The 24739-nt window shown below is 39.5% G+C and overlaps 1 protein-coding gene across 3 annotated transcripts in view; it reads right to left on the reverse strand.

Moving 5' to 3' along the window:
* Positions 1-547: 547 nt before the first annotated feature.
* Positions 548-24739, reverse strand: part of GARNL3 (GTPase activating Rap/RanGAP domain like 3) — a 214321-nt gene continuing 190129 nt past the window's right edge. For all 3 annotated transcript variants that reach the window (XM_069082702.1, XM_069082703.1, XM_069082701.1), the window contains 3 exons: positions 19413-19628; positions 16070-16187; positions 548-8746 (listed from right to left, as the gene is read on the reverse strand). In XM_069082702.1, the coding sequence (XP_068938803.1) occupies positions 8575-8746; positions 16070-16187; positions 19413-19628 (506 nt within the window). In that variant the 3' untranslated portion in view covers positions 548-8574. The remainder of the gene's footprint in view (positions 8747-16069; positions 16188-19412; positions 19629-24739) is intronic.

The raw sequence follows: 24739 nt of genomic DNA on the forward strand, positions 1-24739 counted from the left end.
AGGACCTTTAAAGCTGTGAGAAACCTTAAATTTCATCTAGTCAAGTCTCTTCTGTATGCTCCTATTTTATATATTTGAGGAAACTGGTTTGCCCTCTACCAGTAAGTGGGGAAACTGACCTGGGAGTGGAACCTAGCACTTAGCACCCCAAATTAATGCTCTTTCCACCAAACTACATTCATTGTATTGCCAAGTAAACTTCTGCTGCATCTACACTTGATCCAAATGGCAAAATAACTGAGTTCTCAGAGTAACCAAAAAGGGTAGGGAAGGAAGGGTGAACTATATGAATACCAAAAAAATATGAATGCTCCTTCAATTCTCAATAGATTTAGAGAAACACCAGGTTATTTTTAGCTTCCTATGCAAGGAACGTATGCCTAGCTGGATTGGACGATGTCTGATTGAGCTTGGCTCCATCTAAGTCATAAGCTATTTCCTTCCTTTCTTTCCTCCTTCTTTGATGTTAATAATACTGTGAGAATAATAATACCTTACATATTTTTAGAGCTTTTAATTTTTCAAACCATTTAAACATATATCTAAAGTTCATTCATTTCAACAGATATTAATTGAGCATCTACTGTGCTAGGGCCTAGGTAGAGAGTAGGGGAGGCAGATATAGAGTTTAGCTCTCTATAACATAATTGTGAGGTAGGTGGGGGTCCAAGAGGCAAAAGAGTATTGGATTGGGGTTAGAAGATGTAATTCAGATCTTGGCTTTATCTTTAAGTTGAGCAAGTCATCTCTGATTTTCATCATCTTATTTCATAGGATGTTTATGATGAAAGAGATTTGTAAAACTTGTGGTGCTAAATCAACAATTCTTAACCTGGGGTCCCCAGACCTCAGGGTAGATTTCAGGGGGCATGTGAACATGTATATGAAAAATTATATCTTTATTTTCACTAACCTTTGGTTTCCCTTGTAATCTTATATATTTGATTTTATGCATTTAAAACCATGGACTGCTCAAGAGGTCCCTGACACAACAAAGGTTCAGGATCCCCGCTAGAGCAATGTAAGTAATAATCCTTATTATAGCAGATAAGGAAACTATAGTCCAGGTAGATTAATCAATTTGAACAGTTATTTCTATGGCACTTAAAGGTTTACAAAGCACTTTGCTCACAAAAGCTACCTGTGAAGCAGGTAGCCCAAGTATTATCTTCCATGTCTTACAGATGAAGAGACTAAAACTACAAGAAGTAAAAGGATTTATCCAAGCTTATACAGAAAACTTCCTGTTAGATCTGGTGTTAAAATATGATGCTCATTCATGTTCTTTCTATGAGTCCAAGCTATCTTGAGACATCAGTCCTCAAAAAGACTGCTGACAATCTTGCTGGGTTTTCTCATGAGAAGAGAGACTTTAGGGAAGTCAGGTATGAGAATTCTATGAATACATGGGGACAATAAAGAAGCTCCCGATACTGACACAGGCTGAATTTGGCCTGACACATCTTTCTACCTCTAAGTATAATACCTTCTGAAATCTTGGAAAGGTTTTAATGCTTTCTGGTGCATCATTTAAGGATAATGTAAACACTACTATATCTAGAACTCCCTACCAAAGAGACCATTCTTCACGAATGTGCTGATAAATGTCACAGTAAAATCGCAAGGCTGGAAATAGGACCCATATGGCTTCTAAGACTGTAGCAGGCTAACACTGCTTCATCTTAGAAGAATTAAAAGTCACAGAATTTTAAGACTGAAAGAGATCACATTCATTCACTCATTCAAAAAATATTTAATGGGTGGCTGTGTGCAGTGCACTGAGAGATAAAAAGTTGTACAAAAATGGTACCAGCCCTCAGAAATTTCAAATATAGTAGGGAAAATAAGACACAAACAGAAGTATTATAATATCAGGGAGTATGTGGTAAGTGCCTTATGAGTAGTACAAACTAAGTGTTTTAGGAGCACAGGGGATGCAGGGATCACTTCAAGCTGGACTGGGTCATGCATTAGTGAGGAGGTGGCATTGGAACTAAAGCCTTGAACACTGGGTTGGATTTTAATAGGTAGAGATTAAGAGGTGCTAGGGCACTTCAAGAAGAGTAAAAGTTCAATCACAAGAAAACACAGTGCACATTCTGGGAATGGTGATTAAAGAGTGGCTGAAACAGAGTGTCTGTCTTGCTATGAAATAGTGGGACTTAACACTAGGTAGGTTAAGGCCAGATCTCGGCAGGGAAGTAACTTGCTCAAAGTCATGCAGCAAGTAAGCAGAGCTGGGATTCAGCCCAGATTTTCTGACTTCAAATGCAGGGTTCTTTCTACAATATCATGCTGCCTCCCACATACTGCCTCCATTTTGCAGCATCCTTGTCAGATGGCAGAACAAGGCTATCCGTGAACATTTCCAGTGATGGAGAGTTCACTGCTTTTATTGAAGGTTCTTACTGTTAGAAAATTTTTTTCTTACTCTAAGCTGAAATCAGCATTCTATTTGTCCTTTTTTCTCTGCCCATTGGACCAACACAGGACAAGCCTGTGACCTCTTCCATATGACAGCCCTTCAAATATTGGATTAAAGCTTTCTTGTTCCATCCTCTGCCTCAGTTCCCTTGACCATTCTTCTTAGAACATGGTTTCAAATCCTTCATTATTCTGCTGCCTTTCATCTTGTCTTTTATCTTTATCTCTTAAAATATGGTGTCCCAACCTGAGCCCAATCCTCTATATGTAGCACAGGATAGTAGGTGATTATTATGTCCTTTGACCTAGATAATATGCAGGACATTTCCAATAGTCTTATTATAGCTTGAAGTTGTTAAAAGTTTAGAACTGTAAGACTTTGAGACACACTGTATACTTCCATAAATGCTATCTAACATCATAGTTCTCCGCCACAGGATTTCTCCAATACCTCAGTGTAGTGTGGAGGTTATCCTGGGCTCTCAAAAGCTCTGCTAGGAAAGTACAAGCTCTTGCACATCCTACTAGGCTGGAAATGCTTTGGTTATGGGCTTGGGGGACTGATGCTGTGTCTTTCAGCTGAACATGAGCCTACTTACATTGGGAGAGGTTTGGCAACAGAAGGTTGGCCACCATGTGATGAATTTCTTCTACCTGCAGCATTTCATGAAGACTGTCTTCTAAAATGTAAAAAGTTTGTGATCTCAGTCAGAGGAAGGGATGCCAAAACTAATGAAATGATGGATCTTTTCAAGTACTTAAGTATAAGCTCGTAATTTTGTTTAAATAATCAGATCGTGCTTTTGGCTCAAACTGAATTTGTGAATAAGTAAAACCCCAGGTCTTTTACCCATAAATCACTGTTATGTATCCCTTTTCCTGTACTTGATGTTGTCCATCCAACTGCATTTCACTAATTGGTCCATCTTTATACATTTAGTTTTACTTTGATGGATACATGATTTCATTAATGTTGGCACTCCTCCCAAAGGGAGATTGCAACCCATTCATACTTTTTCCTCTGGTGCAACTTTTGTCCATGCCCTTCTATAAATCTTCCACAGAGGGGTCTCCCCAAAGGGCTAGAATAGATCTCTTGATTTCATGCAGGCTTGTACGCAGTCCACTAATTAATAATTACTCTTGTTACTCTCCTCTTTCTGTTCATACACCTGATGACACCTTGCTTGTATCTTGTATCTTCCACTTGTATGCAATTTTTGCCAGTAACGTAACATAGCCTATTCATGCTTACCATGTGCCTTTTCATTGTATGTTGGGTCTTCTGGGAGAATGTGATAGTCCATGATTCAAACAGTATCACTAGATGAATACTGATGTTAAAAAGATGGGCCTTTTTTTCAGGGAAAAGCGTGTGTATGTGCGTGCATGTGTGTGTGTGTGTGTGTGTGTGTGTGTGTGTGTATACTCACATGACACTAAAAACACTTTTGTGTTTTCCCAGAGATGATTCTGCCTTCTCTCCTCTTTTTGTTCAATTCTAGGTCGGGATTACTGTCCATGCTCAGTCTCTGTCCATATGTATCAATGGCTCACTTCTGTAAGGCTTTCCATCCAACTGCTTATCATAGTTTGAACAAAAGGAATCTTTTTTCTTCTACTTAGTTCATTTTCTGTGTCTAGTTAAGATGAACTCTTTTGAGTTTAGGACGCTCTGCAATGTTCTGGAGTTTGATGAAGTCAGCATATTATAATATGCAAAAAGGAGTATCCAGAGAACTTTAGTATAATTTAGGGAATTCCTCTTCCATTGAATTTGCCATGGACATCCTCTGTGACAGTGGCAAACACTTTTTGGTGACTGTATCTTCCTATTTTTTAAATGTCCTGCTTAATATTTATAATCAAATAGTTAATCCTTTCAGCAATCTTGTATGATGCATGTATCGGAGACACCATATTGGAGGAAAGTCTTTAAATTTTGCTCCAGTTAACAAAAGCTTTTATATTATAGTCAACAAACAATAATCATGGTGGGATTTTGTATTCTCTACACCTTTTATCACTTATGTGACTAAAAAGAGGTGTTATGTGGTAGAATATCATTTTTGAAAGCCTGGCTCTTCTCTTCTCAAATCTTCATCCACAATGCTGTTAGTTAGTATGTGGATTGTTCTTATGAAATTTTTGTAGAAGGAAAATAGGCATTTGGGTTGGTGGTTATTGGATGTTTTCTTAGTTATTTAAAAAATCAGGTCTGTGGTTTTTTTCCCAAGTGTTTTGTATCTTCCTTTTTTCTCCCCACATATCCTGAGAATTGAGAATTGAATTCTGTATCCTGTTATGTTTCATTTTCTTGGTTTTGGCTCAGACCGCTGAGATGCTTTTGGACTTGATTTTGTCATGCATCATAATGGCCATCCCTTAAAACTTTGTACCACCCGAATATTTAACAAGTATGTCTTCTAGGTTTTCATCCAAATTTCTGAAACAAATATTGACTAGGCCAAGGCCAAGGCTGGAGCCCTGAGGCACAACACTGGAATCTTCTTTTTGAGATTGACTTGAATCCAATACAGTTTGGATATGGTTAAATTCTTAGGGTATGGTTGTTGTACCAGCTTCATATCAGTGTAATTGTACTATCACTAATCTCACATTTCCTAAACTTATCATCAAATGTCTCATGTCCAGGTTTGAAATATAGTGTGTGTGAATATATATATGTATTCACACACACATATGAAATATTCTGGATCAGTCATGTCCCTAATTCTTAAATTCATAGATTTAAAGCTGGAAGAGCCCTTAAAGTTAATCTGATTTAGCCCCACTGTTTTATATATAAGAGGGAACAGACCAGAAAGATTAAATTACTTGCCCAGGGTCACAAAGGTAGAAAGTTAGCAGGGTCAGGATTTGAACCTATGTCCTCTGACTCCAAAATCCAGTATTCTTTCCATTATGCCATACTGCCTCCTCCAATAATAATTCTGTTAATGAATATAGTACCATTTAGTCAAATCAAATATCTCTCCCTTAATTTTACACAATCAATGTGCATGGCAGATAAATATTTAAGGTAGGCAAAGATGATATTCTGTAGTAGGTCTAGTTTTCAGTTATACTATATTAGATAATAGGAATCATATTTTTAATCATCATTCAACTACCCTCATTCCCCTTACAGTTTCTCTAATTCCTTTACAAGCTAAATTATACTGTAACAAATGACAAAAAAATAAAATTTCCCCCTGAAAGATCTAATTAGATATATGCTTTCATTTATAAAAGCTCCTGTTTTCTTTAGTAACGTACATGGAGTAGCTGAGGTGAATTTCAACATATCTTCAAAACTCTTTATTTTAGAAACATGACCAGAAATCTTATCTCCTTTATATTGCAAAACTCTTGAGTACTGAATATTTAAAGACAGTAATTTGACACATCATGTGTGTAGTAATAACAGGTATACCACAGGTAAATAATTTTATGAAAAATGGAAATTCACCTGAGTTACTGACCTTCAGATTTTTCAGTGCTTTAGAACAAAGGAAAGAACCATCTAGAACCTGTGGCCTAACACTACAGCCCTTGTGTAGCACTTAGTAATTTTATGATTATTCCCACAGAGTTGAATTTAGGTGACCAAGTGCTATGCAGAATTTTGTTTTTGATCACTTGTTGTCCTCTTGGCACATTAATTAGAAATTACGTTTAATTCTATTTCCTCCTTTCTGCCACTAAAACCTCTCTCATCATGGTGTGCAAGTGATGCTGGGTTTTAGAAGGCTCTGCCATCTAGAAACTTGGCATGTCCTTCCAAGTTGGGAAGGCTTTTCTTAAGGGCCCAGCAACAGATACAGGACCAGCCAAGCTAATGGGAGAGAGACTCAGCACCAAAGGTTGGCCGTTAGTTGAGGAATGTTTTTGGCCCAGCAACTACAAGAGCTGATTGGCTCAGTTGCTGTATTGGCTTTCAGGCTGAACTGAAGCCTAAATAAAAAGAACTCTTCAGGTTTGTTTTTGCAATATGAGGAGTCACAATCTGCATTGATGGAGGGAGACCCACAAGGATGAAATCATGGATTCTTAAACTAAAGAAATATTAAATTCTTCTCTTAAAGACTGGAAATAAAACGATCCCAATCTATTATGTTAGCTACTACTATAGCTTAAAGTATCTATTCCAAGTTTTTTTTTAGTAGCTCCTTATGGTTCTTGTGTCTGTTATCTTAACTGTGTGAAAATGGCGAGGGATGAAAACAGCTTGTCACGTGTATGGTGGCCTCCTTCTGGTTTTCTTCCTCTGCATTACACTCAACTTCCCTCCCCCTTGTGTACTTCTCTCTTATTTCTAAATGCTCCTTTGAATTTGTGACTCCTTCTCAAATACTCTGGCTCATCTGACGCTTATGATCCTTCCATGGAAACCACCTTTAGCAACTGCTTGTTCTTACATATCAGGATGAGGAGAAGCCAAGGTAGGAAAAATGACAGGATGAAGAAGACAAAAACAAGCTTATCATGTTTAGAAAATAGTTTTTAAAAACTATGATATAAAATAGGAGTCAGGGAAGTGGACAGAAAATGATGGGATACCTTTGGAGCAAAAATGCTCCAAGACTAATGGATCAGTTCCTATTTTGGCTTTCAGGCTGAATTGATGCCTAAGTAAAAGAACTCTTCTCCTTGGTCTTGCCTTTGAAATGATTCTTTTCAGCCATCATTCATCCTCTGCCAAACAAAAAACCTGGCCTTTCTTCTGGGGTTTAATACTGAGCTCATCATGCAGAGGTAAGGACTTTTCCAAGTAATCCATAGTATGCAAACTAGGGAGATAGTATTGATGTTGCATGCTTTCTTTCTGTTTTTATATTAAGGCTGTATCTCACAGGTTAGTGGGCTAAAAAAACATGTCATAGCCTGAACTATAAAAACTGTAAAATCACTGACCTGTTAGGTTTCATTGAATCAATATATAAAGTAGGAAATCACCCTTTAGAGCTAGGTTTAGTGTAGTATAGACTATATCACTCTTGATGTAGGTGAATAGCAAAGCTCCATACGCATGAAAAAGGAAAGGAATCAGATGGACTGAAATCAAAGGGTTGTAAGACTGTGCTTGATGGGAAATTAGAGAAATCTGCCAACAGAATTGGAGGACTAAGGGGAGAGAGCACTGGGTAGTGGGGAGGAGCAGGAGGGGATCATCAAACTTTTATAACAAAAAAGATCATGTATATTTTAACTCCACCTCTACATTATAATGCAGTCTTCCAAGGTAAAAGGCTGAAATTTCACCATGAAATTTGTTATAACAGCCCAGCCCCAAATTGTTCTTAACCTCTTATGCTAAGCTAGGGAGGAATGACAACATTATACATCTCTGCATGCATAAGTGGCAGGTCCACCCTTTGGGTGGTGGTTAGTGAAAAGACAAGAAAATATGCACAATATTTCAAGATGACAGTTTTTTTCTTGACATTCTGATTTAAAAATAAAAAGAAATGTAACATAAAAGACAAGGACACTAAAGGAAGGAAATCAGTGTCTCTTGTTTTCAACAAATTCTCATTCTTCTGCATATCAGGAAGGCTACCTCTGAAATCCAGCCAATCAGCTTCCCTCTAAAGAGTGGGTACAGAATTGGAAGAACAGGAAAACAACTGGTCACACCTTCGTGTAACCGCATCACTTCTTTATATCTAATCACAGCGAAATTGAGTTATCAAAAGGAGCAGGACTTCTTGGTTATAGGAAGCAAAGCTAAAGAAAATTCTTATTTGTTAAAATCAAATGACTTTTTATAAAATATTTCTACGAAATACTTATAATGTGAAATAAATTAGAATTCTAATGAAAATAATTGTTTATCTAAGTATTTCAAATATAAGAGGTTTGAGGTAAAGAAGAATGAATACTTTTATTTTATTAAAAGTTTCAATCTAAAACCTCAATGAAATCTACCACCTTTATTCCAAGAGGGGCTGATGGTACTTGAACTGGGAAAGCAAGGATCAAGATGGCACCAAATGTTGAAGAGTTACCCAAACTGGCCTAATATGCAGAACAGTTGGTCCAATAGATCAGTGACCGATTTTCCTCAGGAAGTGGTGTCAAAACTTTCCTAGAGAGTATAAACTGCTGTAAGAAAAATAAAGATGGCAAATATGATTAAGATTGTCTTTACTTCAAGTCAATAATGTCTTCATCAAAGGAAGCTGTGAGCTGAAATGGGCTTCCAGAGGGTGGACTCTCCTCTCTGGTGGCCAGAGTATCAGGATCTGAACTTGTAGAAAGGAGACGCCCATCAGAGCTGTCTTCAAAAACAGGTCTTTCAAAAGAGCCTGATAGGATCCTATAAAAAAAAGAGAGAAAAATTGCTGTGCAAAATACTCAGTCAGGTTAAAGTAGTTTTTAACTTCCTCCCTGGGGCACGATGGAGTGGGGACTGCTATCTTAAAATTGCCATGTTGAGAAACCATTTTTTTTTCTCATCCAATTCTATAATAATTGTTGCCATTGACACTGAATTTAAGACATTCAAATACTTTACATATATTATTGCATTTGAATCTCACAGCAACCCTATGAGGTAGCTACTACAGTATTCCCATTTTACAAAAGGAAATTGAGGCCTAGAAAGGTTAATTGATTTGTCCATGCTCATACTAGTGGTCAGATGTAGCATTTGAATCTGGTTTTTCTGATTCCAAGTCCAGCAGGACACGCTACGTCTCATTGCTTCTCTAACCCAACCAGCTTTGGAAGTGTGCCAAGTATGGTTCAGTCCATATATGACACTGATCTCTTAACAGTCTAAAGCACATACCCCTATGTAGTCATGATTATGCAGGAGGTCATATGGAACAATTTCAGAAGATCTACACAGAGATCCAAGTGTTTATGACTCTTCCATGTTCCTCTACCCCTTTACTCAGCCACAAAGGTGGTGGGGAGGGGTATACAGTGGCTTAGCAATAATGGGACCTACCAGCTCTGAGTTAGATTTAAGCTCTTTGACTAGGAAGGAATGATATTTCCTTCCTCAGGTTTTTCATAGTAATTTATCTGGACCTCTCCTTTGCATTTATCCCATATTCTTATATATCACAGTTAACTGTATAACTATCTTTCCCTCTTTATTAGGTTATTAACTCTTTGAGAACAGAGTCCAGGCCCTATTTTTTTTAATTTCCAGTAATGAACAGAGTACAGGTAAAGTGCCATGTTAGTTAACTTGAAAAAATATTAGAATTTTTAGGGTGTTCAGACTTTGTACTGTCCTAACAAATTGAAATTTACAGATTTGGGAATAGTTACAGACAGTACTTCATACTGTTGCATATATCACTTAATAAATATTTGTCAAGTTTCTTTCTTTCTTTCCTTTTTTTTCCCTTTTGGAGGGCAATTGGGGTTAAGTAACTTGCCCAAGGTTACACGGCTAGTTTTTTTGTGTGGGTGTTAAGTGTCTGAGGCCGGAACTGAACTCGGGTCCTCCTGACTCTGGGGCCGGTGCTTTTACTCACTGTGCCACCTAGCCCCCCCTTCAAGTTTCTTAATAATAGATTCTGGGGTTTACCATCTAATACCTTGGCCCAGTCAATTTTTCAACCTCTTTGACTTTCATGAATGCCATCTTCACCAGCCTGGCTATTTGCAGGCTTGTTCGCCTCAACACCACTAACAATGGCTTTACATCCAAGATTCTGATTTCTGAAATAATTTTCTCTAATTACAATTTCCTGTTCTATTTCTCCCACTTTACTGCTCCTGAATCTATTCACCAAATTCATCTTGACCACCTCAATCCCTCTTTGTTCTCCTCAACCATTATCCCTCTTCGGGTTTTACTTTATTCCCTTCACAGTCTTGATTCTATCTATAGTCAGACACTTAAAGCACACACAGTCCTCTACTTACTGCCCTCATACCTTCTCTAACCACATACTTGTCTGTTTCTGTCTTACAAATCCTTAACTCTAGGTGATGACCTATAATTTGCTTTTTCTGCCCATGGATCCACTTCATCTCAGTAATCACTGTAGGGTGAAATTATGTGATCACACCAAGTAGATCATATCTGACTTGAACCTGGTCCTTGTTGCTCCTGTTATTTATCCTGGATTAATTCTCCACGAGCTTTTCCAAACCATCTACTCTCCTTTTTTGTCCTCAACTCAACTTCCACTGTCCTTTTTCTCAGATGAACTTGCCTCCTACTTTGCTAGGAAGACTCAAATCATACAATATGAGCCCTTTCACATCCCTTCCTCTCTCTCTCCCTTAAAAGTCATGTCTACATCCCCCTCCTCTACTTCCGTCTTCTTTCCATTAGACTCTTTGAGTGGAGGGATTGGGGTTTTTTGTTTGTTTGTTTGCTGCTGCTGGTGGGTTTTTGGCCTTTCTTTGTATCTCTAGTACTTAACATAGTACCTGGCATTTTGTAGACTCTTAATACATACTTGTTGACTGAACTCTGACTTCATAAAAACATAACATCAGTAGAGATTATCCTGGGAAAGGACATTAGAACAGGAAGAGAGAGTTAACCTAAGGAGGCTTCACATATGATGAGTTACATCCTAAGATATGAAATGCTTACATAGCACTATCATTGCTCTAAGATACTTAACCATTACACAATAATTAGATGACATCCTCTGGTATACTAGAGCAGTATACTAGAGACGACACCTTCCTTACACTATCCTTCCCCACCCTCCTAAAAGGCTGACATCCTCAGTTTTTGCATAAAATGTGAGAATAAAGGATAAAAGTTGTGTATTCTAGATGCAGAAACACCAGCACCAGGGAGGTGAGAGGTGGGATGGGGAAGGAGATTTCTGTTCATCTTGCTCAAGAGTAACTGGTGATGGGTTAATAACAAGGGGTACCTTGTCTTTTTACTCTGCCAATCACTTTAAGTAAAATTACTTTTGCTTTAATTGAGTATATATACTTATTATTTTGTGAAATATAGATTAAATCCAACAGAAGACTTATACATTTACATATTCAGCCCTGATGTGTCTTACAGGCTCAAATTCTACATTTCCACTTGACATCTGGACATTGCCACCTGGATGTCCTCCTGCCAACATCTTAAATTTTGCATGTCTAAAACAGAATATATTATTTCTCCCTTGGAAACTTACCACTCTTTCTAACTTTCTTAGTTCTGCTTATGGCGATGCTATCTTCCAGGTCATTCAGGTTCAGAGCATGTCATCTTTGATGACTCATAGAATCTAAAATTCACAGAATCTAAGAATGGGAAGAATTGTCTCCTTTCTCTACATCTTTGATTTCTCACTCTCTCTTACCACCTCTCTCCCACCTCCATCCAATCTGTTGCCAAGTCCTGTCGATTTTACCCTCATAACACCTCTCGCATATGCTCCCTTCTGGCTGACACTGCCGCCACGCTGTGCAGTTTCTCACCATCTCAAATTTGAAGGACTGTAACAGTCTGCTAATTGTTCATTCTCCTTCAAGTCTTTTCTCTCTCTATCATCTACAAGATGAAATATAAAATCCTCCATTTAGCATTCAAAACACTTCACAACTTAGCCTCTCCTCCTTTCAGTCTTATCTCCCTCTCCCCCATCACAGCGATCTAGTGACACTCTCCTTGCTGCTCCTTGGACAAGACTTTCCCCCTTCAGGATCTGTGCATTTTCATTGGCTGTCCCCCAGGCCTAGAATGCTCCCCCTCCTCATCTTGGCCTCCCCGACTTCCTTCAAGTCCCATCTAAGATTCCGTGTTCTACAGGAAGCCTTTCCTGATTCCCCCTTAATGTGAGTACCCTCCCTCTGTTGATTTTCTTCAATTTATCTTGAATATGTCTTGTTTGTATGTAATTGTTTTCATGTCATTTGCCTTATTAGACTGTGAGGGACTATCTTTTGCCTTTTTTTTTTATCCCCAGTACTAACTTAGCATAGTACCTAGTAGACCCTTAATACTTACTGACTGACACCCTCTCTCAGTGATACCATCAGCTCTGATGGTCTAAATTACCATCTCAATGCAGATGACTCTAAAACTACACACATCTAGCTTTTATCTCTCTCCTTTTTCGTATGGCAATCTCACCCAGATGTGCTGTTGATATCTCAAACTCCACATGCCCCAAATGAAACATATTTTCTTTCTCCTAAACCCATCCCTCCTCCAAACTTCCCTATTTCTGTTGAAGGCAGTATCATTTTACCAGTAACCCTGGACTCTTTCCTCTATTTCACTTACCACACACAGTCAGTTGTCAAATCTTGTGGCTTGTGTCTCTATTTCCCCATATATGAGCTCCTTGGTTTTTATTTTTGCAGAGGTACCCCAGCACCAAGCACATAGTAGGTATTTAATTAATGTCTGGGGCAGCTGGATAGAGCACCAGGCCTGGAATCAGGAAGACTTGAGTTCAAATCCAGGCTCAGACACTTATACCTGTGTAGCCCTGGGCAAGCCACTTAAACCTGTTTGCCTCAGTTTCCTCATCTGTGAAGTGAGCTGGAGAAGGAATTGGCAAATCTTTATTGGCAATTCCAGTATCTTTGTCAAGAAAACCCCAAATGTGGTCACAGTGAGTTGGACATGACTGAAAATGACTGAACAAAAACAATTAATGTTTTTTGGATTGAATTGCAGGTAGCTCTGAAGTTCTCTAGCCCAACCCATACCTGACCAAGAGTCTTCCCTACAACACTGTTTCTTTACAACATACCATTGTGTCTAATGCTGCCTATGGGAGCCAAGCCATAGTAAATTCCACACACTAGCTCTTCAGGTACCAGAAGACTGCTATCAAGCTCCTCACAAGTCTCTTCCTAAATATACTAAACTCCTATCACTTATCCTCATATGTGATGGTCTCTAGTTCTCTCATCGTCCTATTTTCTCTTTTCTGTATGAGCTCCAGTTTGTCTATGCACAACTGAGAGCATGCTGCCCATAACTGAACCCAGGACTCCAGATGTGGCCTGGTCAGGGCCGGGAACCTTTGGGATCCCCCTGGTATGGCAGCCAAGGATAGCGCCAGCTGTCTTGTTTGCCATATTACACTGTTGACTCATGGTGTATTTGCAGATCACTCAAACTTCAATTCCATTTGGTAAACATTTATTAATGCCTAATACGTGCCAGACATTGGGCCTGGTACTAGGGATGCAGACAAAACAAAACAGTCCCTCCCTTTGAAGGACTTACATATTACTGAGAAGAAATATGTACACAGGTAAGCAAATACAAAATGCATACAAGCAGCTTTTCTGGGGAGGGGGAGGAGGTGCTGATAGCTGAGAGAATTAGGAAATACCTCTTGTGAGGTAGCACTTGGTGGGACCTATAAGATAAGTGAACGATTTCAAGGGATGGAGATTAGGAGGGAGCACATTCCCATCATAGGGAGAGGCTGGGGAAAGGCTTAAAGGCAAGAGGTGGATTGTATTGTAAAGGGAATGGCAAGTAGACCTCTCTAGTTGAAATGTGGAGCATAGAAAGAGAGTAATATAATCATCCCCCCAAAATAGGTCATGACTTAAAAGGCTTTAAATGTCAGAGGGAATTCATATTTTATTCCAGATTTGAAGTTCGATTATTTGTAGTCAAATTTTAGCTCGGTTCTTTGCTACCTTCAGTTCAACAAACATATGTTAAGTATCAGCTGTGTGCTGGGAACTGTGATTTTCAAAGATGAGAAATGAAGCAATACCTGTCTTCAGTGGGTTTACAGTCTGATATGGAGGATATGATCTGTTTGCAATAAGCATGGCATTAGGCAGTGTGATATACCACTGGATCAAAGGGTTTGGAGGCAAAAAGGAACATTATAGGCCATTTAGGTGAACCTCATTTTTATTTATTTTTTTCACTTTTTGGAGGACAGTTGGGGTTAAGTGACTTGCCCAGGGTCACACGGCTAATTTTTTCTTTTTTTGTGTTAAGTGTCTGAGGCCGGATTTGAACTCAGGTCCTCCTGACTCCAAGGCTGGTGCTCTATTCACTGTGCCTCCTAGCTGCCACTGAACCTCATTTTTAAAGGGGGAGAAAATGAGGTGGGAGGATCAGTGAGGTGATGAGAATGAAAACCTGATTGGCAAGACTGGAAGATGGGAAAAATGGCAGGATTATGGGCTCCTTCCTGTGGTTTTAGTAACAAACCTGCTTTATGCAAAACTACCTGCAGGAAGTCAGCAACTTGGACACTTGTGTCTCAAAGTTGGGATCTTTGGGTAGGCCAGGGGAAGAGGAGCCAATGGGCCCCATTTTCTATGCTCTGATGAGGGGATGTCCTGCTGACCTAGCATCAGCTTCCAGTCCTCCATGCTGTGCTTGGTAAACTAACCTTTGTATGTGGCTGCTACAGACTACTACAGGGAACAGTGTTAGAGTGAGATTCTAGCGTACAGACCATTGAAATTTTGGTGAAATTTGGTACATTTAGGATCAATAAGCTAAACTGATTGAGAGAGATGCAAATCACTGTATCCTGGAAAAAAAATTCCCACCATCATTCTTTTTAACATGTAGAAAACTAGATGACTTCATTCTCTGATCCTATACTATTTGGTGCATTTGTGCAGGCCATCCTTGTACTTAAACTGTACTTCCTCCTGATCTCTGGACATTTATATTCTCTTACTTCAAGACTCACTGCAAATACCATCTCTTCAATGCACCTCTCTCTTCTCCTGCAGCCAGGCCTGAATTTTTGCCTCTGAGATGTAGTTATTGATGCCAGATACCATGACATCAGTGCCTTCAAAGGGTCAGGGATTCTAGATTTAGAGCCAGAAGAGACCTCAGGCATCCTTTCATCTGGCTCTCTAGTTTTGAAGATGAGGAAATGAAGGGTAGGGAGATCTAGTGACTTGACCAAGGTACAACAGGTAGAAAACAGCAGATCTAGGATGTGAACCTAGGTCATCTTCCTCCAGAATCAGCATTATCTGCTGCACCATACTGAGGGGCTTCTCTGCCATCTTTATCTCTCAGAAGGGATTATCGGAAGGAGTGGATGAGGACACTTCTTCTGATATTTAATTCCTTTTGGCAAGTCAAATTTCAGAGCAAAATGTGGTTAGACTGATGATCAGATGGGCACTAAGAACCTCAACTTCATCTACCTATCTGTCAAAACCAATTTTAAGTTACCTAGTTTTAATTAGTTATTAGGCGAAATGTTACAGTGGACTGCTCAGGTGTGGTAGGAGTGAGAGAGGGAGATGTCTCATATAGTTTCCTTTTAAGGAATCAAGGAGGCCATTCTTAGGAATTCATTTGGCTTCCTTGTCACTTATGGGATAAAAGGTCCAGCATATGGGAAGTTGATATTGGAGGTTCTAGCAGAATGGCCATAGCTTTGATGGAATGCCTCTCTGACCTAGCCTGGCCAGTTGTCATGGTGAATGTGGAGGGAGAGGGACATAGAATCTATCTTGAATTAGTATCCTTGAAAATAGGGACTGTTTCATTTATGCATTTATTTTTGTCCCCAGCACCTAGTACATTACCTGGCACACATAGTAAGAGCTTGACAAATGCTTGATCGATTTTTAACTTTAGGAAATTGTATTGTTTAACTAATGTTGTTGTTACATTGTAAAGTTCATGAGAGCCTTATTTCATTCTAATCCCAATACTAAATCACTGGACTGGCCCAGAGTTTCAGGTTACCTGTCGCTGCTTGTTGACCTCACTGCTCCCTGCTTGGGCTCTCCTTCTAGCTGTTTTCGGGATGTTGGCTTCTGCTTTGGTGCTCCTTCAGACCTGGGTCCTACTTCATCGGAGAGGCCTAGACCCAGGGGGAAAAGATTAGTTCAGAGGAAAACAGAAATATTTTCAAGATCAAGGTTACTACAGAATCCTTCCTCAGAACCCAGGCCAACTACTTAGGAATTGACGAATAACATTTCATTTTCTCTGATTAGTAATGTATTAGAAGAATGACAGGTCATTGGTTCCTAAGTGGCTTGCCTGGGTAAGAGCTAGGGAGGTTTAATTATCTTTAAATATTGTCAAAAACAACTCTGCAGGCCTTCATGTACATTCAAAGACATTTCACTGCTGCTCCATTCTCCCTCTTCTGTATTACCACAGAGGAAAGGAAAAGCACAGCTGTAGCAGTTCAAGATGAAAGGATGTTTTCACTGCACAGCATTGTGGGTTGTCATTATCGCTGGCAAATGTTCCACTGCCATATTCTTCTATTCTCCATCTTCCCAGTCACCTTTAGTCATTCCACACAGGTTCTGGCTCTTCGGGCCTCACTTTCCTACCTTAACAGCCTTAACCCAATAACTAACAAATTCAGTTACACATTGTGCTCCACCCCTGAAGGCCTTGACCCTTTGTCATCCCACATTTAGGTCCAGCCTGTCCTCCACCCTTTGCTGCTCCCACTAAAGGTCTTTTTGTCTCCCTGTGTAGCTGAACTGTCCAATACAAATCAATGCTAGGCCATATTCCTTCCTGATTTATTTTTTGCTCTGGGGATCCCAATCAAGCTATTCCAAATCTTCTCTTATCAAACACCTAGGTATCCACCTCCCCTCATCAAAATGACCTTGCCTCCTATTTGACTGAGAAAACAGAAGCCATCTAATGGGTTCCCTCAACTCCCCTTCTTCACCTTCTATACCTTTACCAATCCTCTACTTCTTTGTTCCTATCTTTGAGGAAAAAATAGCTTTTCTATTTACCATAGCCTAAATCTTTGTACCCTCAATCCACTCTCATTTTCTCTCTGGAAACCTACCCCTCATTCTATTTTCTCTAGGTCTAGGTCTCTCTTATCTCTGAACTCTTCTTATCTACTACCTACATCCTCAAGGCCTATAAACATGGTGAAGTCTTGCTCACATTTAAAAACAAAACCCCAATATACCTTTCACTTGACTTTCCCCCTACCCTCAGACTTGTCATCCAATATCACTTCTCCCTTTGACTGCCAAACTGCTAGAGTCATCTCTGCTAATCATCTTTTCTCCCTCACCACTTATTACACAATCTTTGCAGTCTACTCTGGCTTCTGTTCCCAAAACTTCATTAAAACTGTTCTCTCAAAGGTTAGTAATGAGGGGTGGCTAGGTGGTGCAGTGAATAGAGCACTAGCCCTGGAGTCTGAAGGACCTGGCCTCAGACACTTAACACAAAAAACTAGTTGTGTGACCTTGGGCAAGTCACTTAACCCCAACAGCCCTCCAAAAAGCAAAAAAAAAAAAAAAAAGGTTAGTAAAAAAAAGAGCTCTTAACTACTCAGCTTGGTTGCCTTTTCTCAATCCACAAGCTCCTTAACATGTCTTCAGTTTTTAACACTAATAATTACCCCTTATTTCTCCCTTGTATTTCATGCTATTACTTTCTCCTGGTTTTTCTTTTACTAGGCTGACCATTTCTTCTCAGTCTTGATTGCTGGACTGTTATTAATTTCCTACCCCAAAGTTCTATCCTGGGCATTCAGCCCTTATTCAGTCCTTACTCTAAACTTAGGACTTTCTGCATTTAAATTAACAACCAGGAAACATCAACTGCCTGCTGGATACCTCTGCCTGGATGAGTCATTTGTATATCTGACCTAAAGATTCTAAAGCAGGACTCATCATCTTCTCTCCTGAATCCAGCCCTTTATTCAAAGTTCCCAATTGCTTTTAAGGGTACTAACACCAAGTATATACCCTGAAGTCATCCTTGATTCTTTCCTTTGTCTCCCCCCTTTCCCTCTCCAATCAGGTGATACATATCATTGATTGCAAATTCATCACTTCTCTTGCGTCTACCCCTTTCTCTCACACACACAGCCATGGCCTTATTTCATGTACTTATCACCTGATACTTGGTAGAGAGACAGCGTGATACAGTGGATAATACTGGATTTGGAATTACAGAACCTGAGTTTGAATTCCAGCTCTGCTCTGTGCCCTCAGACAGGTCACATAACCTCTCTGGACCTCAATTCCTTTCTCCTTTGTAAAATTAGAGAGTTGGCCTTGATGGTCTTTAAGGCTCCTTTCAGCTCTGAATCTGTGGTCTTATGACCTGGACTATTGAAACAACCTAACTGGTGTCCCTGTTTTCATACTTTACCTCTCTTCGATCACCCACCTCATAGCTGCCAAAATCATCTTCCAAAGGTACAGGCCTGGTCCTGTCACTCTTTTATTTAAAAACCTCCCCTGACTCCCTCTGTGTGTAGGCAATGCTGAGTACTGAAGGGCCTCCATAATTTAGTTTCATCTTGCCTCTCTGGTCTCATTTCATATTCTTCCTTCTACCCATTCAATGTTCCTGACAAACTAGACTCCTGACTGCTGCTCCCTAAGCCAGACAGCCAATCACTAGTGTCTGAATGTTTCCCAAGCCTAGAGTGCACCCCTTCTTAATTGCCTTCCTCTTGGCATCCTTATGTTCCTCCAAGTCTCAACTCAGGTGCTACCTCTGGGACGTCTTCTTTGATCAAATGATCATTAGAAGATCATTGCTTTAGAGCCCAAAGGAACCATCATGGTCACTTAGTCCAATTTTCTAATTGTACCAATGAGGAAGAAACTGAGGCCTGAGAAGTTATCTAGGGTACAAGCCTTGTTTTACCTCTGAGAAAGTGGCAGATTCAAGGAGGTTAAATGACTTGTCTAAAGTCATGAGGTGACCTTGTGTGACCAAGCCTGGATTCAAATCCAGGTCCTTTGATTCCACATCTAGAGCTCTTTCCTTCGTATACTGTTGTTAATGTTCTCTCCTCACAGCCTTCACATTATGTTGTATTTATTTCTCTGTGAACATGCTGCGCCTCCCCATGAGAAAGTAAGATCCTCGAGGCCAAGATCGTCTTATTTTTGTCCAGTGCATAGTGACTTGCACATAGAAGGCATTTAATAAATGTTTACTGAGATTAATTAAAACAGCTTTCTGATTAGAAAAATTTGCCTTTTCACCTTTTATTCACAGAAGGGTGACTGATGTTAAAAAAAATCACTGGTAGATTTTAGAATAAAGATGCTATAAATCCAGAAGAAATTACCCAGTAGTTCTCTTCTTGTCCTACTTGCTATTTCTTTAATTTCCATCCGAGACAGGGATAAGGAGTGAGTGACAGGAATGGCTGCTATGCCAATCCCTACTGACGGTGGGGTTGTGATGACCTTGGGTACTAAGGGTGATTTGAGAGGTCGCTCAATGCTTCTGCCAACAAGGTTTCTGAGAGGAATCTTGTATAGATTTTTGCATGGAACATCACCTAAAATATAATTAGGAAAAACAAATAGATTTAAATATATATATATATATATATATATATATATATATATATATATAACGAACAACATTTCAGGTAAATACACACTTCATGGGCTAAATATTTAAAAGAAAGAATATCAATAATATTACAATTAACTTCTGAATCTTGAGTGGCATGATAATAAAAAATGAGATTGTTCATGGTATCTTAGTTTCTTTTAGTGGTATTTTCAGTAGATGTGTAGGAAAATCCATGTAGCCTAACACAATTACCCCAGGAAGTAACAGGATTCTTGCTCCTTATCACAGCTCTTCAGAGAATAATTTCCTCCTTAGTGGCCTACTCTGGCTTTTTCCTTTAGAGTGTCTGAAAGAACGATAAGAACTGAAGAACTGTGCCTAGTGAATCAGGTTCCAAAGGACAGTGATAACAGAACACAGCACTGTCACCTAGAGCTGGAAGGGACCTTAAAAATCCTCTAATCCCACTCCTATATTATATATATAAGGAAACAGGTCTGGAGAAGTTAAGTATCTTGCCCAAAGGTCACACAGCTATTAAGTACTGGCATGGGTGGGGGATGTGGGGGGAAGGTGAGGTAATTTGACCTCAGGACCTCTGACTCCAAAAGCCAGCATGCTTTTTTGATTTTGCCATATTGCTTCCAAATGTCAGCACATCAAGAGGATCATAGCCTAGCTCAACATGATCTTGTCACTACCTGAAACTGTCCAGAGGAAACTACAATCCCCAAATTTAGTTACCTTAGACCACTTAATGGGAAGCTATCAAGAGGTCAACAAAGAAGGTCAAACCTTATAGATGAAAGGGGATCAACTAGGATCAATAGAATTCATACTCTCAGACTATGAGAAAACTAGATTGTGCAGGGATTTTCTGATCAGCAACTGCTTTTAAGCAAGCCTGCTCCCCCTTCTAGCACTGACACACAAGTTTCTATGCTGTTATGCTCACAGGGTACATACCTGTCCCTTACCCGGTCACAAGAGTGAGGCTGTGTGGGTTCTACTGGTGAAGCATGTTCCCGAGCCCAGACTTTGGTCTACAGACCTCCCAGTTGACTAAACAGTACACTTAAGTGTACTGTTAAGCATGTTTAAACATGCTTCTATTAGGAATATGCTATGTCCTTAGCCACATATTCCTTACTGACTCTATCAGAAGGATTGTGGTTTCCTTGGGACTTATGAATTTTGAGGTGCACATGCTCCAAAGTCATGAGTTCCAGCCAAAAGATCATTTTTATTGTAATCTGAAACAGACCAATGGTCTTTCATGGACAACCAGACATAATTACCTATGTGAAGGGCTCTCTGTGGTGGGCTGCCACTGACTTACTGGTAGATTTCACAATATCCATAGTAGGCTATTTGTAATTTTGATAACATACCATCCAACTTATAGCTATTGGTAAACTGCAAAAAAAAGGTGGTTTGGCATGATAAAATGGCTCTTCTATTTGCCAAAGTCAATTCCTTTACATGTTGATCTCATCTCCTCCTGTCTTCTCTTGTAGATTGACTCAAACATCATCCCCACTGTCTCCCTAATTATTCATTCTTCCCTATTTATTGACTCTTTACTTTCTCTCCTATCCTTAAAAAACATCCTTCCTGGATCCTACCATGCCTTCCAGGTATCATCTTCCATCTCTCCTCCTCTCCTCAGCTAAATTCCTTAAAAAAGCTGTCCATAATTAGTCTTTCTACTTCCTCATCTCTCTCTCTCTTTCTTTTTTTTTGCTTTTTGGAGGGCAATTGGGATTAAGTGACTTGCCCGTGGTCACACGACTTGTTTTTGTGTTAAGTGTCTGAGGTCAAATTTGAACTCAGGTCCTCCTGACTCTAGGGCTTGTGTTTTAGAATCTTGTGATCAGGTAATCTGTGGCAGTGGAAGGTCTCCTACATGAACAGATGTGTGGCTGGCCTTATTAAGGTGAGGGGTCTAGGAAAAGGAGAGAGTCGGTCAGGTTAATGAACTCATCCACCCACCAGCAGGGGCATTAGTTGTAGAAATTCAGTGGGGTACATATTAGAATCTGAGGTCTGTTCTCTGGACCTCAGTTTTTCTTATTTGTAAAATGAGGGAGTTGGACTAGGTAATTTCTAAGATCTCATCTAGCTCTAAAAACCTATGAGCCAATGACACTGCAGTCCTACAGACCAGGGATTATTAGACTTCAAGTTTTCCTGACTTACTCTTTAGTCTGGGTAAAGAATCTGTATATATAAACACTGGGTGATGTACCAGACCTGAGGCCACCCCAAATCCCAGCATACCAACTCAAGGATCATTCATTCTTCCCAAGGCTTTGCCAGGGTTCCATTGTTAGGAAGCTGTCCTGGGAGAGTGCTGATTCCTAGAGTCTACTAAGGAAACCTTTGTATTTCATATTATCTGATCAGAGTAGAGGAGAGACAGTCATTTCTTCTTGGGTGAATGGATCTTGTTGCTTTTGCTACTGGTGGATGTTTCACATTATCACGAATTGGGGGCAAACTGGCCTTAAAGTTCACTGTGGATGTTTCAGGCTAGAGCTGCCTCAGTGGTGCATCTGCCCACATATTCTACAGAAAGGAGACATGATGGCTGCAAAATGTGAACTGGGTAAAGTGAACGGTTGGTGACTAAGCTCCAGGGCTGTGACTGAAGCAGGGCTAGGTGTGGGACAGTAGAAAGAGCACTGGATTTGGAGTCAAAAGATCTGAGTTCAAATCCTAGCTATGTTACCTTGGGCAAATCACTGAACTTTTCTGGGGCTATTTCCTCATCTATAAAATGAGCATTAGGTGATCTCTGACTGAATTTAGTATCCCTTTAACCTGACGACACCAATTTCAAATATGGTATATGTTTTTTTTAAACTAACAACTCTTCCTAGACCCCATAGTTGCATTCTGCTGTCAATAATGTGAAAGAAATCATAGGAAGGAAGTGGTCTGGGAAATGTTATCTAGTCCTATCATGAAGGAGCAACATGGCTAAGCTATCAGAAAAAAACCATGGCAACAAATGTCCTTTTAAACTCCTACAATGATTTTCTCCAAACTGCCCACAGCACCTTTTCCCCTCATCTTCTCAGCTAAGGATCTTGATTAGTATGAGTATCCTTTTCTTCCTTCCTCCTCCTCTCACAACCTGTTGATATTCCTCATTATGTCCTCCTTTTCTCCATGCTCTAATGAAAAAATTGTCCTCACCAAGGTCAACCCATCTGCATATACTGTTGACCTCTCCTGTCTTCTCCCGTAGATTGTCCTATCATCACCCTTTTCCCCAATCTTCAATCTTGAATTCAAGTGCTATAGCTTACAATTTAGCTGGAAACACAAGACTCAAACACATGGAACAAAAAAAAGAATAAGTGCTACACTATAAAACTTCATTAGAAAGTCGCAGAAAAGAGATATCATTGTTCAAAATTATCAGAGAAGATTTTGCTAAGGAGTTGAGGTGAACTTGGGAAGTGAACAAATGATATCTGGAATGGAAATTTTTTTCTGGACCAAGATTTAAAATATAAGCATGACAGGCTCCTGGCTAGAGATGAAACTGGACAGAATGAATTTGCCTAGGAGCAAATTTAAAGAGAGGGGGAAGAGAAAATCGACAAGGATAGGCAACAAGTTAAACACCATAAAGAGTAGGTTTAGTGTGGAAAGAAGAATAGCAACAGAGACATGACAAAATCAAGAAAGAACCATCAGTAAAACCCATGGCCTCGGATGTTTATATACAAATGCACAAAATATGGTCATCAAGCAAGATGATCTAGAGATCCTAAAACAAGGAAGCACGTTTTCCTTCATAGGTACCATAGAGAAATCATGAGATGAGACCTATGACTCAAATTTGGAGCTTGAAGGCTATAGCTTATATAAAAGAAACATGATGGGTGAAAGACACTATTGGTAGGAAGAGTAGCATTGTATTTTAAGAAGACATACTCTTGGGAGGAAATCCAGAAATTAGAATGCTGGAGATCATTAATATGAAGAGCAATGGAAGGAGAAAGAAGCTAGAGTGTTATGAGATTATGCTATAGGCTACCTGGATAGAAAAAAGGAATAAATGAGAAAATAGATCACAAGCCTAGGACACAGACATCTAGTAATGATGAAAGACTCATTATTTGGACACCAACTGGTACTCTCTTTTTTGTCTAAGGTAGAAGAGCTAGTAATTTCTTGGTGTGTCTTAATTATAATTTCATTCCTTAAAAGGTAGAAGAACCAGCCAGAGAAATTAATATTCTGGAAATCCAGAGGAAAGCCAGGCATAGTCTGACATGCAACCTAAATTTTAGGAGTTGTTTAGTTGATTAGTCATGTCTGATTCTTTGTGCCTACATTTCGAGTTTTCTTGGCAAAGATACTGGAGTGTTTTGCCATTTCCTTCTCTAGCACATTTTGCAAACGAGGAAACTGAGGCAAACAGGATTAAGTGACTTGTCCAGGGTCATACAGATAGATGAGTCTTCCTAACTCTAGGCCTGGCCCTCTATCCACTATGCCACCTGAGCTGGCCTAGACACATGGAAAATTTATCAACCAACTTAAATTTTTAAAAGTCAAGTACAGAAGGATGGATTCAAATTCAGGAAAACAGAATGAATACACAAGCTTTGAATCTGTTAAGACTGAGAAGGAAAGGACAAGAAGAAAGGTCTTCTTAAAAATCTGTGTTGGGGAAAAGAGGATTAAAGGAGAAATGGGGTCACTGTTTGCTGTGAAGGGAAATGTAATAGATGAAAGGGCTAATTTCTTATTTTTCTTCTTTTAAAAAAATTTTTCCTGCCAAGAAGAAGGATCTTTGGCCCAAAAAGGGCAGAACAAAAAATGACCAATGGGAAGTTGCTACTTAGACTAAGCTAAAATTTGCCTCTCTATAACTTCAATTAATTGGTATATGTTCTGCCTTCTCTAGGGGTCAGGTCTATAAGGCTGAAGCCCCTTAGCAGTGGCTGACCGTTTCTGGGTCAGGTTTATACAGACTTTTTAGGGATTACAAAGTGTCAACAACCAATAGTTTGTTGCCATTGCCTTAAGGTAAAAAAGAGCTGGGAGATGCTCTTACTGAAAAAGGCACTT

This window comes from Petaurus breviceps, unplaced genomic scaffold (assembly GCF_028583685.1).
Source record: "Petaurus breviceps papuanus isolate PSGF00001 unplaced genomic scaffold, PetGlider_PUasm1.0 171, whole genome shotgun sequence".
In the NCBI taxonomy this organism is placed as follows: domain Eukaryota; kingdom Metazoa; phylum Chordata; class Mammalia; order Diprotodontia; family Petauridae; genus Petaurus; species Petaurus breviceps.